General features: G+C 39.9%; 1 protein-coding gene across 1 annotated transcript in view; it reads left to right on the plus strand.

Moving 5' to 3' along the window:
• The window catches only part of plxnd1 (plexin D1), a 63,943-nt gene that overhangs the window by 10,721 nt on the left and 37,507 nt on the right, over positions 1–15,715 (plus strand). The window contains exons 5-10 of the mRNA XM_061056883.1: positions 2,394–2,523; positions 5,520–5,697; positions 5,963–6,071; positions 12,256–12,355; positions 13,805–13,903; positions 15,518–15,607. Coding sequence (XP_060912866.1) covers positions 2,394–2,523; positions 5,520–5,697; positions 5,963–6,071; positions 12,256–12,355; positions 13,805–13,903; positions 15,518–15,607 — 706 coding nt within the window. The remainder of the gene's footprint in view (positions 1–2,393; positions 2,524–5,519; positions 5,698–5,962; positions 6,072–12,255; positions 12,356–13,804; positions 13,904–15,517; positions 15,608–15,715) is intronic.

Raw genomic sequence — 15,715 nt, forward strand, 5'->3', positions numbered from 1 at the left:
GTGTGTGTTAGAAGCTCATATGCTCTCCTGCTTTTTAACAGTCTCACTGCTTTGTCACCTTATCTGACGTGCAGACACTTAGGAGGTGATGAGTTTTCTCAGGGCATATTTTAGCTGCATATGTTGGCTCTGGTTATTTTAAGTAGCTGTTTGAAATATTTGAAAGTCAGTACGACGTAGGGAGGCAGGTGCTGCATTCGCAAAAGTTGTTATTTCAATTAAAGGGGAAACCATAAGAACATTTAAAGACCTTCCGGTTGGGGGTTCGATAGCAAGCTCCTGCCGCCACATGTCTGCTGTCTCCATGGGCAAGAAACTTGTACTGCTTCGTCGGCCGCTTATTAATGTTTATGAATGGGATTAGCTACTTCTGATTCTGACACTTTACATAGCAACCTCTGCCATCAGTGTGTGAATGGGTGTGAATTGGTATGTGACCTGCTCTCTAAAAGCACTTTGAGTAGTCAGAAGACTAGAAAAGCACTAGACAAGCTCAAGTCCATGAGGTCAAACTCTTATCTCTTTCCTGATTTTGTCCTGTACGTAAGTAATGTTCTTTTCTCATCATGCTTTCTTTGAACAGTAAAATATATTTAAAATATTAATAGCCTATTAATTTCAGTCATTTTCAGAACCAGCCAAAAACTCACAGGAGCTTATAAACATAAATTAGATTTAACTTGATAATCTTGAATAGCCTCAAGACAGTAAACAAGGATGGCACTTTTAATCTGTTCTAAACAATGTTGTGTTATTTGCAGTGATTTTAACAAAACATTTTAGTGGCAAAAAAGTAATTGTACCACCAAAAGCTAGCATAGCCTATATTGGATTTGGTCAGAAGGTGGTCGGCTTATTTTATTTCTTACTTGTTTAGCAAGGAAAACATGTAAACTACAGCTTCGTGGCAGCTGCTTGCTTAGTCATTCTGAGCTACTAACTTAGTCTGCAGCTAAGCTAGCAGCTCAGCAAAGCTGCTCTGCTAAACTAGCATGCTAATTTCTAAAACAAAAAAAAGAGCTAATATGCTGTAGCTTTACCATCCTAGCCATCCTCTGGGCATCGTCTGTTCACTTTTTTGTGAAAGTCAATTCCATATTGTTGGTGTATTTCAATCAGAAGTAAATCAACTAACTGACGGTGCTTTCATTTTTCTCAAAGGTATCAAAGAAGGATTTTACGTGGTGACCTAGTAAAACTCTTAAGTCATACTGACAGCAGTATATAAATAATTTACAAGCTGTGCCATGTGACAAACTTTTTAAAATGCAAATATACCACTTTTTAAACTAGTATTATCAAATTCAAGTGTAAACAGATTGGTTGTAAATCTGGCAGTTGAGTTTGCTGAGAGTGTGTTCACAAGTTTATGAGTTTGTTTGTATCTAGGGGTTTTTGTTGGGCTTAGAGAGACACTCTGTTCTATTTTTAGTTCAGACCTCATGTCCCCTCTCAGTCCCTCAGTGCCAGTGGGACTGAGAATCTGGACATTCACCCTGCAGACACAAACACTAACATTTAGAGGCAAGTGGGTGCACAGACACACACTTTATTTTAAAACAACCACAGTATGTAAGTGTGAGAGGGATGTGGGATGTGCCAAACTCATTATCGCGTGTAAGGACAATGCTAAATGTGGCCTCTTTGGTTTCTCCTTACTCTAAGGTCACTTTGTCCTCTCTGTCTGCACTGCAGATGAACTGAGCTCTGTGCCAGCAGTCAGTGAAGTTCATTAGTGAAGCAGAAGTCAGAGTACAAGGCCACCTTGCTTGTTGAATGCCCTTTTACAATTCCTCTGTCCCAGACATTCATTATACTCACAGATGGGCACATGCACGCACTCTATGCTCGGTGTGTGTCCACACAAACACACATTCATAAATGCATTGTGGCTCACACAGATCAAGAATCAGTAGTATTTTCATTCAACTATCCGTAACCGCCCCCTCAGCCCCTGCCGGATGGGTTGCCATAGCAATGAGCGTGACCTAGAGTCAAGAAGTCTCTTGTGTTGCGCCAGACAAACTGACAGCCGAGGTCCGAATGTGGCATTAGGAGACAAGAGCACCTCATAAATCAGTGGGAAGCAGACCATGAAACCCAATGGTGAAAATTCTTCAAGTCCAGGAATGAAATAGAAACACCAAAGTTTGTGTTTCTCCTAACAGAGAAGATAAGGTTTACCTTTAACAACCTTTCACATAATGGCCAGGTAGTCCAATGACTGATTGTGAAAAGCATACAAATCTGTGAGATGATCAGATTCGGACATGGATAGGACATTTTACTGAAAAAAATGTACGGCTGTCAAAAAAATGATTGTGCCAGTATTATTGTTTGGTTTTTTTCTGCGAAATGACAAATATGATTTATCTGTCTGTCACGTTGTCCAGATGTACCATCCAAAAGGAGTGTGCTCAGGGACTGCTGGCACGTTCCTGGATCAGCATGGGTGAAGGCCCACAACAGTGTCCGTCTATGACCCTGACACCCCCGGAGATCAGCATTTCTGCAGACATCAAGGTACTTTTAACTCCCATATTATTGTTATCCTTCAGACCAATTTCATGAGCCTGTTACAGTTGTTCTTTGTCACATTATGGGAACTGTGTATTTATAGCTGATGAATCTGGACATCTTATGACCACCTTCACAACCCGACACCGCACACTATTATTATACACACTATTATTATTACGGTGCTGATAAAGTCATGCCTAAAGTGTTTGCTGCAGAAGCCCCCACCCCAACAATTCAGTGTATGTTGAAGTTCAAATGGCAATGTTAAAAGAGTGTGACTACAATTTGTACTGGTGCAGCAACTCTGTACACTACGGTATCTAGTCAGCACAAAACAGTAAACAATAAGAGCAACTAACCTGTACCTGAGTATTTACCTGCTAAAGAGCCCGTCATTTCATATGCAGTTGTTGAAGACCAGAAATGGAGCAATTAAACAAAAACAAGTAAAAAATTAATCAGGGGGCATAAACACATCTCTAAATGTAGCCTATAATAATATTGTCCTGTTCCTGTTAAATATGTAAATAAGCAACTGCTCACTAAAAATATCACTTTATCAATGAAATTCCCTCACATCACAAACTAATCTAAACCCATTTAATCCTTTGTTTTTAGTCTTACTGCAACCCAGCCCCTTAGAGCTTGGTTTACAATGTATCACAATAGCTGTAAAACACCAAACCAGCTGTGAATAAAAGGAACAGGCACGGTGTGATACTGCATGCCATACATAGCTGTCTCTCAGTGACTTAACCGTTTACTGACGGTGATTCACGCGTTTGTTTAGAAAGAAGTACCGAGAAGTCTGGAGCTGCAAAGCACACCTAGTTGAGGTTTGCAGTTATGCTACTCAGATTGGTTCGGATGAGGACTAACAGTCAGACACCTTAACTTGGGCATTACCTTTAGATCTCTTTCGTATAAAGTTTCACTATAGGGAATGCAGAAGTGAGGCTAAATGTTACAGACCTTAAGATTCAGATTTGATGGATGTGGTTATAATAACCCAGAAAGTCGTTATATTTATTATATTCTAATTAATTTTGGCTCTGTTAAAAAATATGTTTGTTGTCAGCACTTTTGGGGAATTCATTTAAATAGGGTACTATAGGGATTGGCATCAAGCCCCCTTTCCCTCATTTGCAGTGAAAAAAACAACTTTAATTTATCTTCCACTTAACATATTAAAAAAATGTATAGAAACCAAACTGGTAATATTATCAGGAGACAAGCCTGCTTGATTCCAATCCATTTTACATGAGTTTTAGTTGTATAAATGTAGAAATGCAAGGTTACTTTGGCCAAACTAGCAGAGAAGACATAAATAAGACACAAAGCTCCTACTGCAAAAATAAAGATGAGACTCAATGTAGGATAAGTCACCTTGACTTGGTTTTGAGCATCATTTGACAAAATTTCAACAAAGTTTCGTGTAATGATTTGTTCTGGGACACAGAGAAACTGTTATATATTGAGTGCTATACATAACACACAACAGTCTGATTTTAATCAAAGCTGGCAGGATGTGATATTCTGACACATAAGAGTGACTGCACTATAGTTGGGGTCTGACATGTAAATTGTTGTTTTCAATAATTACTTCCAGTCAGTATACCATGTAAGAGAAGCATAATAACACTATAATAATTAGCTCACTGATTCTTGACACTTGGAATATATTTGACCTTTAATTACAGCTCATAATTAGACTTGGCTGAGAGACGACAGGCCATTAATTGGTTCATTAATCGTGGATATTTGCTGGTTATGAGGGTCAGTTTGGCTAGGCTGTAATAGATCTACCAGCTGCCAGATTCACGGGCATCTTTCAGAGCCACAGGAAGCTCAGCTCAAGGTTGTCTCCCCAAACAGGAAGCAGCAGGCAGGAAGTCAGGGCTTTGGCCAGGAAATGATCAATTCCTGCGAACAATGGAGCGGATTTTGAAGACATGTTAGCACATGTCGCTGGCCACTTCAGCTCGTATCTGCTAAACCACAACAGATGTCATCATGCTCTTCCTCGCTGCTTAACAGTCTTTGTCAAAGGCCCTCCACCCTTGCTTGTCTCACCTTAAACTGAAACTCAGTCATGTCAGTGAGGTGTTATATTTCTCATTATACGTCTGTGATTCTTCATCACAGAGCCAGATATAGATGTGAATGTAACACTCTACCATCTGTTTCTTCATAATCATTGGATGTTAGTTTCTCTAGCTTTTTCATGAACTCTTGAACAAACGTGAATTAATGCCGGCCTGTTGGCTAGCCAATGGAATATCAGTACATTCTTTAAATGTGATCATATAAGGTTTGGTATTAGAATGGACCTTATTCGTACAGCAGCCATTTTCTTCTGATGTCATACTAGTAAAACATCATACTGCTGTGTTCTAGGTGTAAGTCATATAAACTGAGTGAATTGCTTCTCAGGGGATGAGTAACTGAGAATACTATGGATATTGAAAAGCAAGGATTAGAGGGCCATATATATTTTCTAGTTAAAAACCACACATTTAATCTAACTTTAAGCTACAGTCAGACAATAGCTAATGTTAGCATCCAGCTACTTATTAGCTGATATTTCTGTTAGCTAGGAAAGGGCTGCAAGCTAGTTTTACAATTTGATAGTTACATGATATTATAGCAAAGGTCTTTTACTAGTTAATTACTGGTTACATTTAGAAAATAATTGGTTGAATGCTAAAGCTAACTGTTGATTAACAGTTAGCTTTAAATACTAGTTTTTTTTAAATACTGTACAGCCTGATGTCCCTGGTAGCGATTGTCAGATACACCACATTAATACAACTTACATTACAATGAAGCAGAAGTAGGCAACAATATTTTGGCTGCATTTGTGCTTCCCAACATAAGCATGAAATCGAAGGAACAAGGGCAGCTACTGTATGTGAAATCATTGTGAATAAGTTTACTCATTGCATCGTATTAAAGATCAGCTATGTTTTATGTTTATGTTCATCTACTTTTTGTAACAGGATGTCGGCATTCTGATAAATGGGAGTGTCCCTGATCTGGTCGGCTCCCGGGTGCAGTGTGAATATGCGCCTGGCATTTCAACAGATGCCACAGTGCACCTGGACTACGGGCCCGCCCAAATCCAGACCTGCCCCCTCCTCCCTCGAGAAAACTACCAACCCATCCTCCCCGGCACAGGTGAGGCTGAACAAAGGCATGCATTTTGGCTCTGTTCCAATGCTGCGAGCTATATTTCTCTACACAATAAAAGTATAGTTAAAGTATGTGAAGCATTTTTTTCATTAAAGATGTGGAGCAGTATAAGAACAAATGTAATTTCCCCTTTTGTCTTTCAAAAATCAGTGTGGCATGAGGATATTTGCTGTCTAGCGTGTGTTATGACAGTGATAACGTCTCGAGTGGTTGACACATACGCCGTTGTTTGCTCGCCTTGTTTTTTCAGATCATCTGACTGTTTCTGTGGCGATAAAAGTGAATGGTACATCTGTGGTATCTGGGAGTTTCATCATCTACGACTGTGAGAGGACCGGAGCAATACACCCCAAGACTTCGTGAGTCACACTTGTCACAGATTTCTATCCCAAATTCTTGGCTTATTTAGTGTTGGAGATGAATGGCCAACTAGCATCTTCATTCAGATCCTTTTGCGTAAAATTTCTACACACAGTTGAGGAGAGGAAATACATTTACCTAAGTCCTATATTTAACAACAAATTTGAGTCTTTGTACATCGTATTCCCTTGAGAAATGTTTGAACTACTTTATTCTTTTTCTTCACTGCATTCCAAAAGGAAGTTTTTACCTCACCACCACCACATTTATCTGACAACCATAGTAACTGCTATGTATAAAGTAAGATTTCACCTAAAAAGAACACTAATAAGAATGCACTACATGGTTAAAAATAGAGTTCCCAACACTTGTGAGTTGTGACTCCTTACAAAAAAAGCAGTTGGCATCTTGTCATTTTTCTGACAAGGTGTTACTCACATCTTTCCAGTAAAAGATTTTAAAATAGAGAAAATTCCAAAACACAAGTGCAAATTTGCTTGGCAGAAACCTGTTTGTGTTTCTTTCCTAATTATCTCTGGACTGAGGTCTCAGGTTTGCCATTTGGATTTGAACAGCCTTATAGATGGAAACCTCTGGACTAAAAAAAGCTGTTGAATGGAGCTCTACCTCAACCAGCTGTTATTGTAAAATTCTGCAAACTGATTCATGCATTTGCGTTAAAAAATATTATAATGTAATAGCCAAAAATATATCAGTCTGAGGCAGCACTTTTTTCTGAAGAATGACTTTACAAGTGCATGTTGCTGATAATATTTCTGCACATTTCAAGCAGGATTTTTAATGCAGGGCTAGTCCTTAGACTGGATTATACATCAGTATGTCCTTTCGTTGCAACTTTTTTCTAAGTACAGGATCTAAGTAGTTCCTTCATAACTGCATGGACCTTTATCCACTGGCTACATGATTTATGTGCAGTCCTTCAAAACAAATGACCTAAATACCAATACACTACGATTCTATCTACCCCTAAACAGAGGGGTTTCTGCCAAGCCATAGCAAATGTCAGCTTGAGTCTCTGTGGCATTGTAGATGTGCACGAATAGCTGGAAGCTGAAAAAACAGCATAGCTTCTCTGCTCTGTCTCATAGGCCTCTCCGCTTTGTCCCTAACCTCTTCCTCTCATGTTTTTTCGCCGGCTTTCTATTTATTCCCCAGTGGGTAAATATTGCCGACACGTCCTCTTGGAGGGCTTATTGTGTGTTCGGCTTGCTCAGGGTTTTTCAGTGAAGGATCAAATGTGGGATTAATATGCTGTAAATGTTAAGCCAGAGGAAATTGGATGTGTATGTCTGGCTGGTCATGTTGATGTTTGTTTTTGTAAAGGACTGCGACTTGTATGGCCTGGTCACAAAGAGCGTTTTCTCATAGCTGGAGGCAATCCAGCTGGCTACCTCCTGCATGTCGTACCATGTCAGAGGATCCACTTTATCTGATGGGCAGATCCAAGGCTTAGAGGGGCATCAGTTTGTGTGTGTGTGTGTGTGTGTGTGTGTGTGTGTGTGTGTGTGTGTGTGTGTGTGTGTGTGTGTGTGTGTGTGTGTGTGTGTGTGTGTGTGTGCACGCATGCGTGTATATGTTTGTTTCACTGATTCCCTCAGATCGAAACCGTTTGGGTGTGTCCCTTTTGTTCACTTTTTTCAAAACGCCCGGATGTGTGAACATAGCTGTTGCAGGTACATGTGTGCAAGACTGCACCCAATATTCACACGGGGCGTCAGTGCTCAGCGAGGTCCAGGAGTGTGAAATTAGACGATGGATTGTTGAAGGTGATAATGAGCAAAGTGCCATTCTCACAGGATGAGCATTGGACTGCAAACTGCGGAGCTGCTATACTCTATCTGATTTTAATCACTTCAAGCTGTTTTTTTTAATAATCCCTAAAGAGTCTTATGAGCCACACCTACTTAGTGAAACTAGATAAATTCTCTTTGTTCAGGGCTTATGAGAAATCCAGCACTTTACTTATGTGAAAGCTGCATTCTTAGTGATAAGATATTGAGATCTTAATTGTCTGTGTAAACCATCAAGATCACACGAGAATTTTTTTTAAGAGTAAATCAATGCTATCTTCATTTTATCTAGAATACTGTCATATTACACTTCAGTGTAACATTTGGTTACTTTTGCAAAAAAATAAAAGTTTTATAATGTCAGTGGGAAATATAACATAACCATTTTGCAACAGAAACGTTTGGAGCAGTGACTTTGATCAACAAACAATTATTGTCTCAGTCAGTCGCTGCATATTTTGATCTATAATTTGGATGATGGTGAAACACAAATATCAAAACAAAAGGAAAGCAGCAGATCCCCACTACCAGATATCTTGAACCCTGCAATGCTATACAATATTCACTTGATAAATCACATGAACAATTACATGATGGTTGAAATCTGAGCTCTGGCCCCTTTTATGCATGTCATTCCCCACTCTCTCTCTCCCTGATTTCAAACTCTATCCACTCTCCTGACTATTTAATAAAGGCACATAAAGCCAACAAAAATAATCTTAAATAAGAAAAGATTGCTCAGGCTGTAAACATTCTTTATGTGCTGTTACATGTAGCTACGTATCTTTGGGAGCTTTTTAAAAAATATAACCCCAATGATGATGTCATAGTGATATCATCAGGGCGATCTCAAACAACAAAACTGTAAAGCTAATTTGTTGGAGTATCTCCATTAAGCAGTCCTGCTGTGATATATTCAGATCATTTACCTTTGGAAAAAAAAAATAACCCCTTAAAAAATTAGGCAAAATAATTGTATTATTTTTAATAGCTCACCTACATTAAGGAAATGCAACATTGATGTAACTTTTAGTTTTGAATCTGCTGTGATTGTTTTTGGAACATTCTTTGGGAGTTTGTGTGTTTATGTTTGTGAGACTGAAAGTGATGAGACATTTCACCCATGACCCGTTCAGAGTGGTCACTAGGCAGAGTGTTAATAACAACCAGACGATCCAGCATTCCAGTCTCACCAAACAGCCGAGGAGGACAACCACCTCACCTGCCCTGCCCTGCACTGTCTCTCTCTCATGTCTCTCAGCCACAAACACAAAGGTTTTCCCGTTTTCTCAGTTTTGTTTGCTTTCTATGTCTGTCAGTCAAGTTTTCTTTCTCCTCCTCTGTCCCCGTTTGCTCCCCCTTCTCTTGTCTCTCCGCTGAAACTGGTCTTTTATTCTTTGTGTATTTTGTCTTTGACAGAGACGTGATTGAGTGTGTGTGTTTAACCGCTGTGTCCACTGAGAGGCCCTGAGAGTGTTAGCCTTACTGTGTATTTAGTGTGTGTGTGTGCGTGTGTGTGAGCATGGTCATTATGACTTTGGGTGGGCAGTGTTGAGGGGTATTTACTGTCCGTGTTAGGTCAAGCAGAGAGAGAGTGAACAGTCTTTACGTGTATGTGGGAACATGTGTGTGAGCATATGTGTATACTGTAGGTGTTTCAGTGGGACAGAAAGGGAGTCAGGGAAAACAAAAAAGCTGCAACTGATAAGAGCCTTGAGGGGGCCGTCTGCTTCTAATCAGAACACACACACACACACACACACACACACACACACATTCACTTTTCCATTCATTTACACTCATCCAACTTCGCTCCCCCTCTAGTCTACAGACCCCCTCAGAGCGTTACTATCACTGGAGGCACTATCACTCCTGGTGTGGGACATCTGTCTCTTCCTGCAGGCAGTGACACACACTCGACTCACACACACATGCTGTACAGTGGAGGTGTTCCACTTAAGGACGTTTATCTGGGAGCCACACACACACACACACACATTGGTATTCTATCCACAGCATAGATTAACAATCCATATCCCGTGAACACTGTCATTAATCTTCTCAACATTACGTCCAAACTTCACTCTCGCCTTAATCTTAGAAAACAGATCACCCAAATCACAACAGAGCAGAATTTCAGAGATATTTATATCGAGGTGATGTCATAAATCTCTGAGAAAAATATCTCAAAAACGTAAAAAAAACTAAACTCAAACAAATGGCTCAATCTTTTTAGGTATGTATCTTAAATATTAGGAACTACTTGCAACTGGTCAAATCAGAATGGGGAAGACTGTACACTTATTTTCTTACAGCTACATTGTGTTGTTTTAAAGTATATAGGGTGAGAGTAAAGTTGGACAGAAATTGTTTATGAGTAACAATGGAGCTCAATGAGAAGGGGAACAAGTTGGCTTTGGGATTTATTTTCATACAATTTGAATATGGTTACAATAAAGAATATGAACAGACTTTTTTTTGTTAGCCCTAAGGTCACTTTGTAGGGATCAAATATCTTCTAGATGAGCAAAGCTCAAACCTCGTTTCACAAACATTGACAGCCACTAACCGTCACCGTAAAATGTGAATAACCAAATTTATGTCTTAGCTCTAGAGAAGAGACATTCTCATAAAACTGATTTTTATGGTAATTTTATTTTGCCTTTTTACCTCCTAAACCTTGTGTCATCTTTTTTCCTGTTTTGTTCAAATTGGCTTTTTAAAAGGAGAGACTTCTATCAATCACATAAATGTAACTTTATTGAAGAGATGCAGTAAAATAAAAGGACAAGATTTGAAAAGTTTCTTGCTTAGGTACCCCGCAACATGACACAAGGTTAGTTTCTGCAACAACAAAAGTGTTTTTATTGTTTGAAATTTTAGAGCCCCAATGAGGAGGTTTTAGTTTGATATGAAACAGACTGAAAATAACACTGAAGCATCTTTATGGGCTATAAAAGCAAACACGCGATCACAATAAAGATATTTTTCATCTATACAGTAATCTTTTGAGTCTGTAACCGCTGCCGGGGGGTAGGTGACAGACAAAGTGGGTCACAGCACGCTGCCGGAACAGACTTTGTCCACAGTTTCCAGGGCAAAAGTTTGACTTCTAAAAGACAGCAGGGTGATTTTTTTTTTCATCAGAAAACACTTCTTACACATGTACAGGACAAGCTAAGAAAAGAGAAAGGATGAACTGCTTTGTCTACAGGAGGACGTAAAAACTATAAATTTCTCACAGGAGCTTTGAATAAATTAACGCTAGCAACTCATGCTAATGCGTTGTTTAAGCTAGTTTCGGTTTAATTAGCATTCTTACATTTTGTGCATTTGCAAGCTCATACATCACTTTTTTTTGGATATCAGCAAAATCTTTGTGGGATATGCTACATAACAACAGATTGTATAAAACATGGACATAATCTCAGTGACTTCCCCCATTGATTTTGGAAAATACTTTTAAGTCCATTAATGGCGGTCGTCGTAATGGAAATGTGATCTCTAACTTGAGATCAATTGAACAACCGAAAAAGCAGTGGAGCTGAGGCGGGCCTTAAACTCCCTGGCAAACAGCTACAACACTTCCACATATGCAAAACTAATGGCCTTAACATCAAGTATTATGAAATAAAGTTTTATCCAATAAAGAAATGATTAGTCCATTTAACCTTTTTGTACCAGGCTGTTAATCTGTTTTTTTCTACTGTAAATAATTAGACTTTAACATGGGTTTGGTTTTTCTAGGCTTTTTGAGCCAGTCTCAAGTAGATACCTGAGGAACTGCAGTGTTTTGCACTGGCTCTATTGTTCAACAACAGAGGTTTCCGCTCGATGTAAAACGGCAATAACTGTTTCCAGAGGAAGCATGTCCCTACACTGTATATGTGGGTCCTTCAAGAACAAATCAGTAAGAGTTATCTATGGAGTCAGGGATCTGTTTGCTTATGGACCTACTTGCCAAAATGTGCTCAGAGATTGAGTAAAGCTCAAAATGGTACTCACAAAGACAGAAACACCAGCAAAAGCGTTCACTCGCATCAACATTTGGCAGTCTAGATGTTTATAGAGAAGAGCTTTGTTTCATCTCTACAGAATTGACCAAGTTTGACCTTCTGGCCGTCTGTGTTGTAACTGTGGAATAGATGTGTCTGCTACTGTGACTAATCATTACTTCCTTTTATTAAAGCTAAACTCTGAAGCCTGTAATCAGTTCAACATCAGAGTTTGTGTTACAGAGATAGCAACTTTTTAAATAACTGTATTTATCACTTCATGGGAACAGATTATAGGGGAGGAAACAGGCCAGACTTTGATACATTTGATCCTTGTTTCTGAATTCTTTCCATGTACTTGTGTGTGTCTATGATAGATGTCTGAGCTGCCTGAGCACCAGGTGGAAGTGTTATTGGGACCAAGAGAACCACCTTTGTGTTTCCAATAAAGATGAGTCAAAGCCAAATCTGCTGGAGGTGAGTAAACCCTTTGTTTTTTTATTAATTCATCAACCAAACAGACACCTGGGGAATCTCTTAATATTAAGACCCCACTAGTCAGAGCCTCAGCTATAATCCAGACTCCTTTGTCCAACCACTTCCAGTTTGCTGCAATGATCTAAAACCAGACTGGTTAGGCAAGAGCAATCATGGTAATTCATTCTGAGGTTTTTAAGTGCCTAAACTACAGAATGAAGAAATGTTGCAACCCTCTATAAAATCTCAGGAGGTTTCAGTTTAACAGACTCTTTACAGGGAATTGTACCATTTAAAGCTCCTCAGACCTCCTGTAAAGCTTTTGGCAGATTTCTTTAATGCCCCCACATGTGGAAAAGTGCATTGTCTTTTTTTTAAAGGGAATTATTACTAAATGTCAAGACTGCTATTTGCCAGAGAAGTGACAAATCTACACCTACATTTTTAGCTACGGCTCATACAACCCTTCATTTTAAGTAGGTGACTGTACAAATGGATTATGGAGATGTATGTTTATGGAGCCCCATGAGGGTGTAAACTACTCTGAAAAACAAACAGACCAAATAGTGCAAAAGGGTTGGCAGAAGCGCAGAAAAACAAAAAGCTGTGAAACTGGGGAAAATTATCCAAAACAAGAATAGTCACATACAAACTACAACTCCCCAGCTACTACTGTCTTGTGTTCATGACAGCCCAGCAATATGTCAGCCGTTATATATTTCTACAGTCCCCCACAGAGTTTTATCGCTCAGCCAGGTCCCATGACCTGTGTGAGGAGGCATCCTCCCAGCAGACTCCTGCCCTGAGGACATGGAGGTCTGACAGTTCTGGTCCCAGTGAGAGGGGATAGGATGTGACTCACAGTCCTCTGGTCATCTGCTGGTTAAATGGTCTTGCTCTTATGCTGAAAGTGTTTTATTGCCAGCTTTATCACGAGACCCCCTTAAAATGGAGAGAGCTGTTTTAGTCAAACAATTGTTGCAATAAAGACATCACTGCATTTTTTTTAGCAGATAAATCCTAGTCGTCCGTGTAGTTTCAGATCCCATGATACAAAAAAAAGAAAAGTATATCAAAGCACAAGAGGCTCATGTTTTCCTTGTCACTTTCTGTTGTTTAAATTTGATCTCATTTATGGTATGAGAAGGCTCCATTAATAGCGCGCTTTGTAATGTAGGTCATAAGGAGAAGAGGAGATGAGTTTTGTGTTTCTGCTGATCCCATCACTGTGTCCGGTGGGTCTGTTTTTCTAATCCCTCATCGTCTCCTTATTTGAAGCTATTGTTGTCTCCCTCAGAGCGAGACTTTACCCCCTCATTTCCTCCTCCTCCACATAAACAGGACAGGTATTTTGGGTTGCGGATGTGTGCTGTAGAGCCATTGTTTTCCTTAACTCCTATATGTCACTTCCTGCCCCCCCCCCCCCCCACAAACCCTACCTCACCACAGAATGCAGCTTCCTGTCCCAGCCTGGTCCCCTCAGAGGTTCCTCCATCACCATCAGGAATGGCTCAGGATTTCACTTTGTCCCTCAGCAACATCCAGGAGGTACGCCAGACAACCCTACAGCTATGGAGCTGGACTTGGACTTTGTCCAAAATGCATGTTGTGAAAATGATTGGAATTAAACCGAAGCATATGGCATGTTAGCTTGAAGCCGAGTTAAACACAGATGGAAATTTGTGTGCTTTTATTTAGGTCAATGAATGAGTGAAACCTGAGTGTGTGTGTGTGTGATGTTCATGTTGTGAGACAGATATGAAAGTGAGGAATGAGTGTGTGTCTTTATGCTTATGCTGCTCTCTGCTCAGCTGTTTGGGCCCACCATGCATCTGGTATCAAACTGTGAGTAGCTGAGTTGTGCCTCCGTCAGCACAGCACACAGTACAATGTGCAGTCGGTCTGAGGCAGCACTCAGGCGGCAGGGGCTTTATTCCACTATATGTTCGTTTTAGAATCGCCTAGTCCTTCCAGATCAGTTTTTTAAACTCCTTATTCTTATCCCTAATCCACGCGGAGCGAGTCAGACGATGATTCTGCATTACCGATAAGGACACGGCTTGTATCTTCAAAAATTCCTGTGCTGACTAGTTGCCAGGCGTGGTCAGTCACACGCCTAACCCCGCATGGTCTTTCCAGCCCTCTCCTGGTGTGTTGCCATGGTGACAGACACTGAGTCACATACAGAACCACACGGTCACACACAAACACAGTTTCTCAGGACAAGCTGAAAATGTAGGGCTATTTATACTTATCTTCATTGTGAAAGTTAGTTACAAGCTGAAGCTGTTTGGATAACGTCTTCATCTTGTCAGAAAGTCAACAAGCAGGAAGTGCAGTGTCACTCATATTGGCGCTTTCCAAAAGGCTGCAGCATCTCTCTGACCTCTCTGGAATACATTGTAAATGAAGTTTTGGTTCCCACACAAAAAAACTGAGATAAATGATTTGGACTCAAGACTGATAAACAGTCATTCCTAAGCGCTTAGCAACAAGCAGATGCTTGTGAGTTTATTTTGGAGTTTTGAGTTGTACTCGGACAGAACAGTGAAAATTGTGTGGTACGTTGGGGAGTTTTGGAAGGCAGAAGTAAACTGCCAGATGCAAAAAAAAAACAAAAAAAAAACGTCTCTGATGTCAGAGAGCACAGAAAATAGCAAAGTCATGGAGAGAGCGATCAAAGTAGACCTATTTAAGCTGGCTGGATTCACAGACAAATGATTCCTCCCACTTTAATACTTATCTTTTACTGCTCTTAGCTATCTGCGCTACTTTATGGTCTTCACATTATCCTGGCTCATTTAAACTCAGGGCTCTGATTTTAGAAAGAATGAATTCATATTCATTACCATGGCTCCCAGATGACTCGCCAAGGTGTGGGAGTCCAGATGTTTATGAATATGAATTTTGAATAGATTGCATCTTTCCCTGGCAGGGACAATTATTGTGGGTTATTTCAGTTTCCTGGTTCAATTTAGGAGTTTTCAATTGTTACCAGACGTGTTTGAGAGAGCATTTCTTTCAGAGGCCCACTTCATTTCTCTCATTTTGGGTACTAAAGCTGTAGTTATCTCATTCTGAAAAAAATATAATATCACATTTGCACTGCTTGTTTTTGTTGAAATGCTGCATATTGTTTAAAAGAAGTGATCTGCATAACAGGGGGAGAAGCTGGAGTGTGACTTTGGGAGAGAGCAGCGATATGAGGCCATGTGGCTCAACAGCTCAACTGTCAAGTGTAGTGGAGTAACAGTAAGTATGAAGATTTATCTACCAGAAAGTAACTACTCAAAAATAGTTTCCCAATCCAAATTCAGAAGTTCTTAAGTTCTTGTTCAGTTGCTGCAGCATTTTCAGTTT

Source organism: Labrus mixtus, chromosome 15 (genome assembly GCF_963584025.1).
Source record: "Labrus mixtus chromosome 15, fLabMix1.1, whole genome shotgun sequence".
Lineage (NCBI taxonomy): Eukaryota > Metazoa > Chordata > Actinopteri > Labriformes > Labridae > Labrus > Labrus mixtus.